This window comes from Coregonus lavaretus (genome assembly GCF_964263955.1).
Source record: "Coregonus lavaretus genome assembly, chromosome: 12".
Lineage (NCBI taxonomy): Eukaryota > Metazoa > Chordata > Actinopteri > Salmoniformes > Salmonidae > Coregonus > Coregonus lavaretus.
In genome coordinates this window covers 26,135,411-26,152,851 of record NC_139999.1, presented here as the reverse complement: position 1 = coordinate 26,152,851, position 17,441 = coordinate 26,135,411, and the positions used below count along the sequence as shown (strand labels likewise).

Sequence of the window (17,441 nt, the reverse complement as noted above, 5' to 3'; positions counted from 1 at the left end):
AGTTGTGCTGCTGCCAGAGCAAGGGTTTAAGCCTGGTACTCTCTGAGTCTCCACTCATTCCTCTTACTTGACAGCAGGGTTGTGTTGAGCTAGGGGTAGGAGGATGGAGGGGAGGGGGAGTTCTAATGCTACCTATGCCATTACTCAACGCGGTAGCAGGCACAGGGGGGTGTTTGAGCCAAAGTCTAATCCCAAGCATATTTTTTCAATCACTCCAAGAGGCAGGCTTCTGACAGCAAGTCCATCAAAGGACTCATACAGTCACTACACATGCATGCACTGCATGCCACACAACACCAATGGCTTGTGAAAAAAAGTGACTAATTGTGTTTGGGTAGAGGCAAGGTGAAACTATTTAAAGTAAGCTTTACTTATGATGGACTCTTGGCAGTGTGATTAACCAAAATGATAGTTGGTATTCAGCATTCATAATTGTATGCCTTATTTACTTTGAAGAACTACTAAAATAGTGATTTTGTCAGACAGCATAGGCTGCAGCTCTATAGAGATGAGATGACTTGGAATGAAATAATAAAGTCATCAAATAAAGCAAATGTAATATACACAACAACTGAAATATTTTATTAAAGTACAGTAATGTGAATAAATAATGGTTAATAAGTGATAAGCAGTAACGGGCAGTCAATACCATCATGGGACTTTTATTAATTGTTTTATTATGTGTTGTTACAGCATTCAAACCCACATAATGCATAGTACATTTAACGTTTATTAAAAAATTAAAAAATTAAAAGACGGATGCTTTTTTAAATAATCGAACCGAAAGTGAACCGACCTCAAAACCCACTATAATCGCTCAGCACTAGTAGTGAAACTCTGTTGAGACCTGAGAAAACAATATACAGTACTCATTATAGTAGGAAGTAAAAAATATATAGATATATCTGTAAAGAGATATTAGCTTCACGTGTGTATGCTACGAAATGTATAAATATACTGTATTCCTGAGGGGATACCAAGAGAAAACAGAAGTTACTTTGTCAGTTTGAGTCAGACGTAGCCTATGCGAGTGCTCTGTAAATAGTACAATGATGTGTCTCTAGGTTCCAGAATTATGCAGTATTTATACAACACTAAAACCAGTTGTTTCCTGTTTGTATGATATCCTTTTTTTAGTCTCTCCCTTGTCATTGGACCCACAACTCAACACGTAAGGCTATTGTTACTGTATCTCCAAAAGGACTGATGGATTGTGAGTATGACTGGGTACGAACCACAAAGGAAACTCACTACTTCCACTGATATACATGTCAGCTTGAGTTATCTGCAGATGAAAAAGTTATTTGGTCCACATGAATAATAACATTCTACACATTTAACCATATCATATGACTTTTTCATTTCATTTAACGGTCTCGGCTGGATCTCTGCATTGATTTCACAGCCACAGCAGGTCTCCTGAGATTCTCTATGGATTTTCCAGCTGCCCTCCCAAATGGTCCACTGTGATTACTATCTGAAACGTAGAGCTTGAGGAAGGTATGGAAAATAGTCATCACTCCTCAAATCCCTATATTGTGCTCCTGTTTCGGTGAGCTGTGTTACCTCATGGCTACAATGATCCCAGACATGGTTTCATCGAGCCCAGTGGATGCGTATTGCTCTGTCTTTGGCTTCTCTCAAAACGTGGGTGTGAGTTTTAGGGGTAGTGTTTCCTGCAGAAAAATCTTTACAGGGTAGAAATTAGGGTAAAATAACAATGAATGGAGGGTTGGAACAAGTGCAAGACATGAATTTACTGCCTGAGTGGGAGTCATTACAACTGCACGTCTGACAGATCCTGCTGCCTATCCGCCCCATGCTGAATCTGCTTACTGAGAGATGATTATGCAAATGCATGTTACTCTGTCGAATATAGTGTTTATCAGACACGTTATTAAAAGAGAAATTGTAATAACCCCTCATTGATGTCCCTCCATATAATGTTGATTGGGGTTAAATCTTTGCTAAACTTGTGCTATTGATTAGGGCTCTAAGCAGATTTATGAGGGAGCTCCATATGGGGTTGTATGGAGAAGTCTGAGAAATCTAAAGGAGGTGATTACCTCGGCCTCAACCCATAACAATGACTCCATTTCTGATTGTGTTTTGATTATGACAGTTTTCCTACATGGAAGAAAAACTCAAAGCTGGAAACCTCTCCCAAGCCTTAAAATACTTAAAAAGCAAAACTGCCATAAAGTCTGCCACCTGCCACCCCTACGTAATCTGAAAACTCATGTGTGCTTACCAGGGCCAAGTCTGTGCAGAAAATTACCCCCTCTGGCCCAGGCAGTCCTGAGTAATTGGACTACAGCCGATTAACTGCAAAGAAGAAGTGCAGTTACCCTTCTGTTGTGATGACCCCTGCCTTTGAGATTTGTTATCTCTTAACCCTCCATTTTAGCACTTTATTTCTCTCCTCCTGGCTGCTCTCGTCTATTAGCATTCCAGGTTATCAAAATGGCCCCTACTTCTTTAACCGGCTCCAGCATAACACGCCTTTGTGGCCACATCTAACACCGTGTAATTTCAGCCCAGAGCTAGGTTTATACCCTTGTTGTTGCAGTACATTTTACCAATCTGACTGTCTGAACTGTAGCTACTCTAGAGCCCTTTGAGGGTCTGAGGTTTTACAATTGATTTATGCTGTATCTGAATTAATCTGGGAACAACAAAAGATTAGCTCCTGCTCTCTGAATGCAGTCAAGTCACAGCCACGGGCCAACTCAGTTCATTATCTCTGTTTATTCCCTCTGCACTAGGCTATTGCAATAAGATGCCAACAAATACCTCCCGTATCACACTTCATACAGGTTTTTTAATAACGTTCTCTCTTTTTTGCCTTTTAAATGTCATGTCCTCAGATTAGCCATCTGAATTTATAATTTTAACACTTTTTTTCAGGCATTTGATTCAGAAAAATCTACAATTATTGCATGCACCATAGGGGGTAGTTATCATCTGTGGTTCATACATAAATATCGTGCAAAAGGTAGAGTCGTAGAGTCGTCACAATAGACCTATAGACTAGAGTACTGATCCCACGTAAAGGCAAAGACCCACAGTACCTCTGCTCTACTGTACCATGTCACGTTGGTGCTCAACCTCCCTGTCCAATAACTAAAGACATGCATTATCTGTTACAGGACACCAGGTCCTTCCCAGCTCACACTAATCAGATAAACCATGTCTGCTCGCTGGAAATCACGTCAGGGTGCTGTAGTGAGACAGATAGGTCCGTTCCAGCTGGACAGGAGTAGAGGAGGTCCTTTGTCTGTGTGTCTCTGCATATTGGCGCGGAGCAAAGTAGAACAGAGCAGCCCACCATGGCTAGCCAGCCAGCGAGAGCGAGGGCAGGGGGAAAAAAATGATGAGCCATGCTGGGCCCATTACTACCGACGGAGGCTGAAATCGCTCAGATCTGCTGCAGCTTACATAAAGGCTGGGGAGCCCAGTCCTACTGAGGAGTGAGCCATCACGCTGCTGATATGGCGACCGCTGGAGAGACAGAGGGGACAGAGACAGAGGGGACAGAGACAGAGGGGACAGAGAGAGAGGGGACAGAGACAGAGGGGACAGAGAGAGAGAGAGAGAGAGAGAGAGAGAGAGAGAGGGGACAGAGACAGAGGGGACAGAGAGAGAGAGAGAGAGAGTGAGAGAGAGAGAGAGAGAGAGAGAGAGAGAGAGAGAGAGAGAGAGAGAGAGAGAGAGAGAGAGAGAGAGAGAGAGAGAGAGAGAGAGAGAGAGAGAGAGAGAGAGTGAGAGAGAGAGAGAGAGAGAGAGAGAGAGAGAGAGAGAGAGAGAGAGAGAGAGAGAGAGAGAGAGAGAGAGAGAGAGAGAGAGAGAGAGAGAGAGAGAGAGAAAAGAAAGAAAGAAAAAGATAAACAAAAGGCAGATGTCACCTGGGTCCAGAGGCGCTGATAGATGGGATGTGCAGCGCAGCAGAGGCAACAGTTCAGGTGGAAAAGGATTCCCTTTGTGATGCAGATGACAACGCAATCAGCCTCTCTTTGTCTCCACCGATGGGCTCTGCTCCCAGGGACATTGAGAGCCAGACACTAATCCGCTGGGTTTGTGTTCTGTGGGCCCGTTCAGAGTGGCAGTGGCACAGTACCTGGGGTTGTATTGAGGGAGGCTCTGAGACCAGGTCTGACCTCTCTCAGGGTATGCTCCTCCTCACATGGCACTTGGCTTGACGCTGGCTGCATTTACCCTCTGAGCTCAATTCAAAGTTCTAGAAGATTTATGCTTTCAAATATGCATAAAGATGCAGGCAACAATGAGGGTGCTCATCAGCTTGAGTTTTTAATCTAGCATGTGACATGCTGAAGGTTTGCAATTTGTCAATCAAGATGTTGTGATTGAGATATTTAAGCTATGTTTTACACTATTCTAAATCTAGGTTCATGAACAATTGGTATAACAAGGTTCTACCTGTAAACGTACATATTAGGTTGCTTTTGCAGTTTAAATTGAATCTAGACCTCTTTACAGACAGTTCAAACTGTTGTTGTTTTTCCGATCAGCAAAAAATAACAAGATACAGCCCACAGGGATGAGGTAATGGCCAGAAACTGTGCTAATGAAATTATACAGTTACTCTCATTGAATAAACTACTTACCTCTATGTAACTTCATTAGCTAAACTAATTATCAACCACATTCTGTGTGTGACATTCAATGTTGAGCAGTATGAAGCTTGGATGATTTCACATTACCATGTTGAATATAATGATATTATCTCAGAAATTATGCAATCAATCTGACTAATGTTCAATACAAGCCCTAACTGTGTCATCAATGTTAGGTTGAAAAAACTCTAAAAGGGGCATTAGTCATTGTAGCTAGTTTCACTCACTTTTAGACCAAACACTTTTCCTCCCCACAGGCTGAAACAATTATAGCCCTAGGTTTGAACAACACACCTATACTCTAACCACTGCTAGAAAAACAAAACCCAAGACCTATAACTCAAGTGATCCTCAGTGAAGAATACAATTTAATGTAACGCACAGGTTCCCAGTTGTCCCCATTCCACACTAGTTCTAGTGTTACCAAACCTTTTTGGTGTTGAAATTTGAATCTACATTTAGAACTATTCCATTGAGAAACATATAGTATTTTCCGAACAGAGCTTATGTTGTGCACAGTCGACCCTCCTGAGGCCAGCCATAAAAAAAAAGTATATTGGGAATAGACTGAGTGCCTTTTCAAAATAAATGTGTCCATCTAAACAAGGTTTCGTGTTAACTTAAGGAATATCAAAGTATTACTATGATTTTGATCTTACAAAAGACTGAAATGAATGACTAGTGTAATTGAAGGTGGTTTTAAATGGTATGTTACTAAAGGGGGCAGACTCTTACCGACTGGCTCTTAATGAACAAATGGTGTAGTGAACATGGTTGGAGATTGAGGCACTGATACATGCCCGTAACAAAAGATGGCAGCTCAAAATGCAGCGACAATGATGTCATGCCACGCAGAGAGAACACATTTTTGTAAAACTGGCATCCCCTCTCGCCATCGGCCAAAATCTCTGAGCCCTCGGATACCCTTGCATTAAACTAATCCTCAAGGTAGCCCATGGATGTCCCCGAAATGTGACACCCACCCTCAAGTGAAACAACTGGTACCAGCACTAATTTAAATTCTGCATGCAAAGTGACAATGGCTGGGCCATGGGCAGCATGGATTAGGACTTGAATAGAGGCGGATTCTTTGTGAAAGCCTACTGTGGTGGTTGGCGTGCAGACAAGCTCCCTGCATCTGCTCATTGGGTAGACTGAGAAAACACAGGATTGTGTATGGTCACTCATTTTACCTTGATTTAATCCCATTTCAGAGCCCCCTGTCACTGCCTTTTGTTACAATTCCAAAAACTATAACGCCTCCATGTTAGGCGAACACTTCTAGTCCCCACACAAGTACAGTTGAAATGGGCCTTTTGAATTCGCATTTGAAAGCAAGTTTTCACAAATTTGGCAGACTCAAAATACACATTTTCATAACTCTCTTCAAACAACACACAACAAAAATACATGGTAAAATATAACAGAACACAATATAATGAAATACTGAAAGCACTTTGTTTTCTCTCAGGTTTCCGCTGTAGCCTATAGGAGGAGGCAACCGCATTATGGCCAACAAACCTCCACCACTGCTTCCTATCTTACCTGCACAATCTAAGATATCGCTCTGACATTTTCACTGGATAATAACAAAAAGCCACTCCCTTCCTTAAATATTTAATCTGGATCGCAAGTTATTTTACAGCATCTCATCCATGGACTCATCTCTACAACTGTGAGTTATCTAAACCCGCAAATTATTGAGGCACGAGTGAGATGGTGGTTTATACTGTTTACATTTTGTGTGATTTTTGAATTTCAATAAAAATCATGATTTCACATTGCCTTAAATGGCTTCACCCTGCCTCAACGTGGACGCCATGTGTCCTAGTTTGTCGACCTCTGGAGGTGGTCATGACCAGATCACAATGTGGCTTTCGCACATATACATCTAGCCAGAAACATGCTATCTCACTGAATGTAGCATAATACAATAACAGGATGTGTTGAAAGTAGTTGAGGTCTTGAACTACTGACTGCAGAAGTGAAATTCGTAGTAAACGCTAGTTGTTGTTAGCAGAAGTACTCTGGCTGTATTTCCATGAATACCTAGTAAATTATGTTCTGTGTGCTAATCCCACTGAAGGTTGATGGTTTTGTTATCATTACAGTAGCTGTCTTAGATTACTCCTAAGGGTATTCAAAGTCAAGGCCTTTTTCCTGTTAAATGTCTGTTACAATTATCATAAATCCACGAACAAGCTAGTCAATAAACCGTGTTTATTCAAACTTTGGTTACCTTATTTTACAGTCCATTATTTACCCAGTATTTACCCAGTCCAGAGATAGCAGAAGGGCAATAAGATTCGGAATCAGATATGGAGAACCAAAGGTCTAGTACCGCCATAAGCGTTGTGTTTACTAATTAAATCAATGATTGACTAGATTTTATAATACTCTCCCTTAAATGGTGTTAAGAGTGAATGGGCTTACAACTACTTCTATGGTAATACTTTTTGGCAGCTCTGGTAAGACTTGCAAGATACATTTTGCTTTGTTGTTGTTGTTGTTGTTGCTGTTGATGATGATGATGCTCTCCATAGATACACCTGGCATGAGGTAGGTAATGCACCTGCAGCTGATGCAAAGGTAAACAAAATGAGAGGCTATATAGACAGGCATGCCTGGCTCAGATGGAACAACAGAAATTACCTTACTGAGCGCCTCGATTCCATTCATCACAGCTTGCCTGCTAAAATTTACCATAGGTCTACCAAGAAGATTTCATATCAACAGGGGCTTGCATTAAATCCACAATCCACAGTGTTTTAGCCTAACAACATCCCTGCCTCTTGGTTAGAAAGATAGCTAGCTACATCACTCTCAAAATGTGACCACTCTGAAATCCATATATGGAGCTATGGATGTTAGAGCTGTAGCTGAAATAATAGCACCTGTCATTAAGACAAAGTTCATCTGCTATGTCCAAAATGTTTTAAATAAATATACAATATGAAACAATGTATGTTGTCCAAGTATGTTAAAATATATGTAGGGCTAAATAATTAGCCTAATATTAATATAAAAGTATTGCTATTTGTATTCTCTTCAATTGCTAGGCTATACAATTACGTAGATATACATAATTATAAGCTAGCTATCAAAATTATACATCAAAATACAAAAACATGTCTGCATTATTTTTCTATCATGATGCAATGACCAACGTTAACATTGATCTAAGAGTGTGCCAGAAGGACTATGGGAATATTTTGACTTTTTTCTATATAAAACCCGACAGAAGAATCTTTGCCAAAGCAATACGATTTACTTTGATGTTCCTCTCTGTCGCGTCTTGTTTTTTGGATTAAGGCTACAGTGACCTCTTTTTCAACTACATTTTTTCATACGTAGCCTACTCCTGCAACTTCATTGGATGATCGGCTAGGGTGATACTAAGGGTAAGATGGGGGGGCTGTGACGGGTTGGGGAAGAGACCAACCAGTCACGATACTGAAATACAATAAACATAACAATAGTGTTGCCGGTTAATGTTGCTTGAGAAAAATGGGTTCGGCAATCAATACTTTTATCGTCAGTCATGTTGAATAGTAAGTAATTACTATTCAATTGCGTACACAGAAACATGAAAAGGGGTAACTCTATTAGCTTAATTGCCTCTCCAGAAACAAAACAGCCTTTTCTTCCATGCAGCCATTATTGTCTGAAAGGGCAAATATATTATTTGTTTTACATTGAAAATGAGCATCTATTCTGAAAGAGAATAGCCAAATAAATGGCTTCATCAATTACATATATTGTTTATGACACAAATAGAAAAGAAAACTCTTGATAAAATAGGCCTATTAAATGACAGCATGGGATGTGTATTAGCCTGCCATATTGCACAATACAAAACATTTCCATCGATAGCTTCACATGATCCCACTGTCCCTAAAAGTAAAATAAATGCCTGTTTTTCATGGCTGTCAGTGTCTCTTCATATATTTTGCAGTCTCATACGTCATCTAGCCACGTCTGCATTCCAGAAAGAGAAAATAGCATGCCACTCTACTCAACGCAATTGGTAGAAAGACATTGGTCTGTTATTATTTGTCATGAAGCAGCTTCTATCCTTTTTTTTTTGTGTGTGCAAAAAACAACAACTTTATTCCTCATTCAGCAATGTTAAAGCAGCTTCTACCCAACTGTCTGTGGTTCCATTTCACTTAAGACCCTAGGGCCCGAACACTGCTGTGCTAAGAGAGAACAACTTAATTCTAGCACTAACCTCCAGTAAAATGTTGAAAACAATCCTCACTGAATTAAGATTTAATAATGTAACTCCAGTAATTTGAATTTGAATAATAAGAATAAGAATACGAATTCATGGTAACAATATAGTTAATATATAATAGAAAATATAGCAGATCAAGACAGTTTTTCTCTAATAGGTTAAATTGTTATTTTTAACTAATAAGGAAATAAAAATATTTTTCAAATGCACAGCATGGTCGACTACAAATTACAGTAAATGTTCAAACATATACATATGGATTGGTATTTTAGGACACAAGAAAAAGCACCTACTCTACTATTGTCATTGAAATAATGGGAAAAAACAATCAAAGCATTCAAAATATAGCATTTTTAAATTATGATGTATAGATGTTCAATATTAAAAGTCTTAAGCTCAGACACAAAGGCCTAGACACTACCATAGAGATTTATTTTGCCAGTGGAACGCATGACATTGGATGTGTGTAGGCCTACCTACTCTACAAGTATAATGTCAACTGGAAAATACAAATTCCCAGGCATATTTAGGCCTGCCTATGTAACAATTCAGGAAACATAACTTTCCAATATCCCAGTTAAATTATATGCTGCTTGAAATTGGGAAACACTCTTTTCAAGACACTTCGATACCGACGTGACTTTTTCGTAGCAGGTTAGGAGAATTTATGCAGCAGGTTAGTATAATTAACGTTGCAGGTTTGGAGACTGAGGTTAAGGTTAGTTAAAGAGTTAGGGTTATCGAAAATTCTCTCCTAACCGGCTACAAAGATCACTTTGTATCAAAGTGGCGTGAAAAGTGTGTCCATTTTGACATTTTCTAAAGTTGTATTTGTCAATTCAAAAGGCCTATCAATGTATGTGGAGCACAGCACACTGTTTCTCTCCAAAGGTTGGGCCTACTATCTATACAATAGACTACATAAACATGAAGATAGCATACCATGTGAATAAGAAGCTGATGCTAAGTACAATAGGATTGGTTTACAGTAGGCCTATGTACATGTTTATGCTTGCTGGGAACGTATTTAATACATCCTGGTTGGAATCCTACCGGTATGTGAGAGTAGTGTAGGCTCTACTAACCTGCCATCACTGCTGCTGTAGGACTTGCGCATCTCTTTAAAATAAATCACAAGACTCCTGTTCTGTGACAAATCATCACACCAAAATTGCACATTAGCTTAAGTGTACATTATCAACCTACCAAGGCATTTTCAATTAAAAGGGGATAGTCCTTGGTGGTTAAATATTGGTAGGCTACCGTAGCGCTCTGCTCTCATGAAGTACCTGTTCTATTGTGCCACTGAACACGCTGCTCATCATCATTCGGGAGCGAAGCCCGTGTGCTCCGGCCAGTGCACAGCACAATTAGATGCGTCCAACAAAATGATTAAGCTATACAACAGAGACCTCATTAATCAAATACAGAACTGTCCATACTGCACCCAATCATCTTCGGAAAATGTATAGCCTACTGACTGTTCATGCTGCTATTTTAAAAATTTCAGACATAGGGAAAACGCAACGCTGCATCATAAAGTAACCCATTTACTTTCTTGTTCAAGGTTGAACTGTTTGAAATAATATAGAAGTATAGCGATGTTTTGACTTAGCATGTATAAAATGACACAGTAAAAAGCATATGGTATGTCCTTCATGACAAGCAATACGTTTGGACACATCCACACCTGAGAGGATGCGGGCATGATCGGTGCAAACCTCATTTAGCTATTGTTAATTATTTCCGTAAAAAATTCAAATAAGCGCCTTTGCCACAATGTAGCACCCGGAACGTTCTATGACAGATGTGATTTTTCTCGTTAAAATCAAGTCAACCACTCAAGGTGCTGTGTTCAGAAACTCTATAGCCCGGTCGGCAAGACGTTATTCAAAGGGATTTAAACATTATCTTACCTTCTACAGCTATTACGGTGGGTATTATCCATAAAATCCATAGAATACCCATTATTGGTTTCTTTGGACGAAAGTGTAAAAAGCCCAGACATTCAAATAAAATAAATCATGAAAGCCATTGACAGCAAATGCTGACGGACACGAGAGGACATTCACCTTCGATAGAGTGAACCAGATGCCATAGAAAATAACTCAAATCTTAACCAAGTTTGGACGAAACCAAAACAAGCAGACAAAGGGGTGCCATGTAAAATACAACATTATCCATGCATCGAAAACTGGTCCAGATCTCAAATGTATGAGATGTGTATATTAGAGATATCTATGATCCAACCCTAAAATACAACATACATAACCTATGCCTTTTGGTTATGCTTGTAGTTGTTGTACATGGCATGCTCTCCCCCTGTCAAAATAAGTTCCACTAGATCCCTACTGTCAATCATGAAGATACAATCGCTAACTGCCTCATCTGTCTGATAATAAAGGATTTTAGAATCACGTGGAAGGGTGACCAATGAAGTTGGATTCTTACGCAAATAGTCAAGCAACAAGTTTTCTGCCTACGACTTTTATGTAGATTTTGTTGTCAGTGATGTATGTTATACTACAGGCTTGACACTTGACAGACGTGACAAGGAGCATGGATCATATAATTCAATAAAAAGTAAGTTATTTTTAATGGTCCAGTAGCCTAGGAGGGCCTCTTCTAGAAAGGAAAACCCACTGTTAAAGTGTATGTCTGTTAGTTTGTGTAGTAATATAATTTGCTCAATGATTATGTCTTTAGTGTAATTAAGATAAAGGGTAGAAGTGAAATCTTTCAAAGTAATGTTGATATATGATGCGTGTTCAATACATGAGCCATCTGTTGTACATGCGTGTGAGCCATTTGGACCTATGGAAGAAAACATTGCCAAAACATAGCAATAGTATCAGTGATAAAGAAATACATTTTCTATAAATCCTGTCTTTCACAAGTTGATTCCGAAAATCAAAATGTTTTGCTCAAATCCCCTGCTGTAGATATTCCACTACAGTAATATAATTAATAGCAGTAATAGATGTCCCATTCAAATTACTAGAATAGTAATAGTAAGGAATAGTTCTACAGTATGTGCTTTTAAAATGAACTGTAAGCAACAGGGCACAGGCTTTCGCTGTGTCTATTATGGGATGCTGCTGTTTTTCATGAGCCATTATTGTGAAGGAATGGATCAAATCAACTAATGATAATCCTCCACTATCTCTCGATGATGTGCCCTTGAGCAAGGCATTTAACCCTAATTGCTCCTGTAAGTCGCTCTGGATAAGAGCGTCTGCTAAATGACAAAAAAAATAAAAATATAAAATAAAATAAAAATGATATTTTATGGTTCATGTAAATTATTTATCATATTCATTAAATTAAATTAATGTTTTATCAATATTAATGTTTTATAACACAAAATAATAATGAATCTTGTATCATAAAAATCATCTGTCGTGTTCTAAATGGTTACTGTAATTAATTTGAGCACAATAACTGAATATTTTTATTGAATAACAGATCAATAAGAATGTGTTGGTACATCACAAATGTGTACATCAATCTGTTATCATCTAAACATCCTCACAAGCATGATGATTACAAACTGATGAATGAGTTAATGTTCAGTGTGGCCTAGTGCTTCCCCTCTGCTTTTTGGAGACATACTGGAATCACCTGAAAGCAGTCAAGTATGGATATGAGGTCCTAATAAAGTGACTGGTCCTGGGTTTGTGCACTATAGATTCAATCAGTCAGCTCTTTTTGTTTAATAGTTTGTACAATTATCTGGTGTGGTGGAGTTTGGGGAAAAGACTCCACATCCTCTCTAGAAACTACTGTGTACCGAACCTCCCCGAATAAAATATATAAACAATTATAATTATGAACATGATAAATGGATATGGATATGATCAATGGTATTGTAATTTACACTTAGAATCTGTAATGAACATTAAAGGAACTACCGGTATATGTTTTGGTCAACTTTTCAGCATCTCATATGAGTAAGAGTAGCCATTTTGTTTTCCATTTTCTGATAGAAAACATGCATGCTGTATGCCTACTGTACATGTTATTAATGCATCGTATCACAATGATTGCAGGAGTTGTATTACACTGCAAGCCTTTTGAGCTGTACAATCCATATATATTTTTCCCCACTGCATCAACTTTGTCTTTGGACATTATGATGTTATTGTCTCATTTGAATCATGTAAAATGGTGTATGATAACATTCCACAGTAGGTTATGGTGTAAACATAAAATATTCATGTTTGGATTAATCCTTCGATGTTCACTGAATATGTTTAAGTAGTTAGTATTTTCATTCCAACATCTGTCTATTACACTATTAGCAATAAAGTATACTGATGAATATACTTTGATGAAAGGTCAAGACCCTGAGGATGTTTATTTACTGCATGACCATTTTATTCAAGTCATGTATGCATGATGATTAGGCACAGTTGTGTCATTCAGAGTTCACAAATCATTAAGACTGCCAAGGGAATGGCAGTGAAACATCAAAACCTTCATAGAGTAATGGTACAGAGTTAATTGCATTTCAACTTTTGACCCTGATTGTACTATGGGCATAATATTGACTACCATAAGTACTGGTAATGGTCAGTACAGTTGTTATACTTTTTCATAAAATCCAAAGGGTCGCATACGAAACCTTGGGCAAAAAAATAACGACTGTCAACGACAGAATTAAGTAAATATTCTACAAATATCACAGCATTATTCTTGTTCATGCGGTTAGTATTTGGCTCAAAGTATGAATGTAGCTTGAAAACAAGCCATAATTGATCACCCCAAGCTGATAAAATCAAACTAAGCCCTGAAGTTGGCACATCAGGTTGGCACATTAAAGACTAGCACTGCCATCAATGGCAACACTGCCATCATTTTCCAACTCTGTCTATCTAGTATAAAATTACGCTAAGATGTTTTGGGAGAAATATGAATAAATTGAATATAAAAATTACACATTGTATTTTTTCTCCATCAAAATACTGTTGCCTAAGCAATTGTAAGATGTCATTGTAGGTTGGTTGAGAAATTACATCTGAATTTATGTCACTCCGTGTGCCAAGCCACAAACAGAATTTTGGAATTTCCTTAAAGCAGTATAATACCGATTTCCTGTTTCAGCAGTTGGTAGTGTAATTCAAATGACTGTATAGACGCTGAGGTATGGGTAAAAAAGACACAGATCAGTTTTATATGAGGAGATGACGAACACTGGGAGAGAGGCTGTGTTAAAATGGAGCTCAGGCCTCTTTTAAGCACCCATACCACCATGGAGACAAATAATGACATAGTATTTGAACGATATTATTTGTTTTACAACATTACATAAACAGGCCTACTGTCTTTTATAATATATTGGTCATATATACAGTCCCCGTGAGCATAACATTGTGGATTGAGTTCCATTTCACATTTTCGGTAGTATTAGAGTGCATTGGCAAATACAAAGCGTGGAATTGCAGGTTTAGCTCTCTGTGGTGAATAACTCAGAAAAACCCTTGGCCGATCACAATATTATCTTGCATATTTAGCAGTATTGGATTTTAGGATATGTAATACCAATCAATCAAAAATAGAAAGATACATATTTTTGTTGGTGTAATTACAGTGTTACTACAAGAACATCTTAATGTAAAGTGTTACTCATCATTTTCATAAAATCTAAAGGGCCATGTGAAGCGAGCAATAGCAACCTTTTTGGTTCTATATAGCACCATTTCTTCTAGCAGTGTAAGATATTCGATATTCAAATTGTTTTACAGTTTACCTTCATGGGAAAATAAAGCTAATTCTTTATGATTTAAAATATGTGTGTGTGTGATACAGTACACAGATGTATAAATTGATTAGCCACGCATTATCGGTTTCCCAGGAAAGGACATTTACTAAAACACAACATTCCTAGTAGTTTAGCTAGCTCTTCTGTAAAACCAGCAAACAGATGTAGTTACATCTCCATATAATGTATTTAGCCCAAAACATTGACAAAGCAATTAAAGTAACTTTTAATCTTCTTACAGACAGGACTTTGTCTCACACTGATCCATACAAGGATATACATCTCACCCATCAGACTGCAGGGATAAATTTTTAATGTTTTAAAATGTATATATTTTGGAAAAGGTAAACCAAAACCGAGGCATTGTATATATGTAACAAAAATACTCAAGGATACTCACAGACAGACCACCTGAGTTGAGACAAAGATTGCAATAGTAATGACGTATTACATAAAGATTTGGGCTATTTCTACCCTCTCTTTGTAATAGCAGAGTTTGAGGAGGAACACTCTTAAATAGCTCTCCTAGCTAACAGTAGATCTGTCCTAGCTAACAGTAGGCCTAGAACCATTTATCTAGCTCCGTTAAACAGTGAGAGCAGATAATAATACGTCTCTGAGTGAATATATGAGGCACAGATTAAGATCATTGACATAATATGGTACTTTGTGTGTCTTTATATAACTTTATTACTGACATGAAAACTTACACTCTGGACCTGATACATTTAGATGATTTCTAAATTCAAGAAATTGTGAATTCTATCCAAAAGTGTATATTAATTAAATTGTTACCGTTGCATTTTTTTATTGATTGGTTTGTGGATTTCTATTTTACCATAGATGTATTTTTCACCATATGAAGGCTGAATAATGATCTTGTGCTTTTCTATTTCAGTACACATTTACACATCCTGAAAACATGAACCTTTCAAAGGGTCTAAACAAAGTTTTATGATAAAAAAGTTATTTCACAACATACACCCATGCCATTTCTTTTACTTTAATTTGATAATAACTACAATTGAGCATGTATGGGCTTTAAGACAGTTATTATAATCTTTTCATCGCAGAAGTGCATTTTGTTTCCTTGTTCCTTGGTTTTGTGTACAGTATGAAAATGGATGCACTCACTAACTGTAAGTCGCTCTGGATAGGAGCGTCTGCTAAAGGACTAAAATTTAAAAAATGTATGTTGTGAATATTATAATTAAGGTAAAAGGTCCTTGAAAAAATATACAAAATGTAACAAAGTACATTATTAAGTAGATACATATTAATCACAGGTATAAATGCCATATACTGTTTTGCACTAATGTTAAATGTCATTCATATATACAGTACCAGTCAAAAGTTTGGACACACCTACTCATTCAAGGGTTTTTCTTTATTTTTACTATTTTCTACATTGTAGAATAATAGTGAAGACATCAGAACTATTAAATAACACATATGGAATCATGTAGTAACCAAAAAAGTGTTAAACAAATCAAAATATATTTTATATTTTAGATTCTTCAAATAGCCACCCTTTGCCTTGATGACAGCTTTGCACACTCTTGGCATTCTCTCAACCAGCTTCATGAGGAATGCTTTTCCAACAGTCTTGAAGGAGTTCCTACATATACTTAGCACTTGTTGGCTGCTTTTCCTTCACTCTGCCGTCTGACTCATCCCAAACCATCGCAATTGGGTTGAGGTCGGGGGATTGTGGAGGCCAGGTCATCTGATGCAGCACTCCATCACTCCTTCTTGGTAAAATAGCCCTTACACAGCCTGGAGGTGTGTTGGGTCATTGTCCTGTTGAAAAACAAATGATAGTCCCACTAAGCCCAAACCAGATGGGATGGCGTATCTCTGCAGAATGCTGTGGTAAACATGCTGGTTAAGTGTGCCTTGAATTCTAAATAAATCACAGACAGTGTCACCAGCAAAGCTCCCCCACACCAAAACACCTCCTCCTCAATGGGAACTACACATGCGGAGATCATCCGTTCACCCACACAACGTGTCACAAAGGCACAGCGGTTGGAACCAAAAATCTCCAGACCAAAGGACAAATTTCCACCGGTCTAATGTCCATTGCTCATGTTTCTTGGCCCACACAGGTCTCTTCTTCTTATTGGTGTCCTTTAGTAGTGGTTTCTTTGCAGCAATTCTACCATGAAGGCCTGATTCACACAGTCCCATCTGAACAGTTGATGTTGAGATGTGTCTGTGACTTGAACTCTGTGAAGCATTTATTTGGGCTGCAATTTCTGAGGCTGGTAACTCTAATGAACTTATCCTCTGCAGCAGATGTAACTCTGGGTCTTCCATTCCTGTGGTGGTCCTCATGAGAGCAAGTTTCATCATAGCGCTTGATGTTTTTTGCGACTGCACTTGAAGAAACGTTCAAAGTTCTTGACATTTTCCGTACTGACTGACCTTCATGTCTTAAAGTAATGATGGCCTGTCGTTTCTCTTTGCTTATTTGAGCTGTTCTTGCCATAATATGGACTTAGTCTTTTACCAAATAGGGCTATCTTCTGTATACCCCCCTACCTTGTCACAACACAACTGCTTGGCTCAAATGCATTAAGAAGGAAATAAATTCCACAAATTAACTTTTAAGAAATGAAAGAAATGAAAGAAATGTTAAGAAGGCACAACTGTTAAATGAAATGCATTCCGGGTGACTAACTCATGAAGCTGGTTGCGAGAATGCCAAGAGTGTGCAAGGCTGTCATCAAGGCAAAGGGTGGCAATTTGAAGAATCTCAAATATAAAATATAAAATATATTTGATTTGTTTAACACTTTTTTGGTTA

General features: G+C 38.2%; 1 protein-coding gene across 4 annotated transcripts in view; it reads right to left on the bottom strand.

The window, feature by feature from the left end:
• The window catches only part of LOC311138493 (ephrin type-B receptor 2-like), a 144,257-nt gene extending 133,326 nt beyond the window's left edge, over positions 1–10,931 (bottom strand). For all 4 annotated transcript variants that reach the window (XM_084173194.1, XM_084173196.1, XM_084173197.1 and 1 more), the window contains exon 1: positions 10,788–10,931. In XM_084173194.1, coding sequence (XP_084029320.1) covers positions 10,788–10,839 — 52 coding nt within the window. In that variant the 5' untranslated portion in view covers positions 10,840–10,931. The remainder of the gene's footprint in view (positions 1–10,787) is intronic.
• Positions 10,932–17,441: the final 6,510 nt, after the last annotated feature.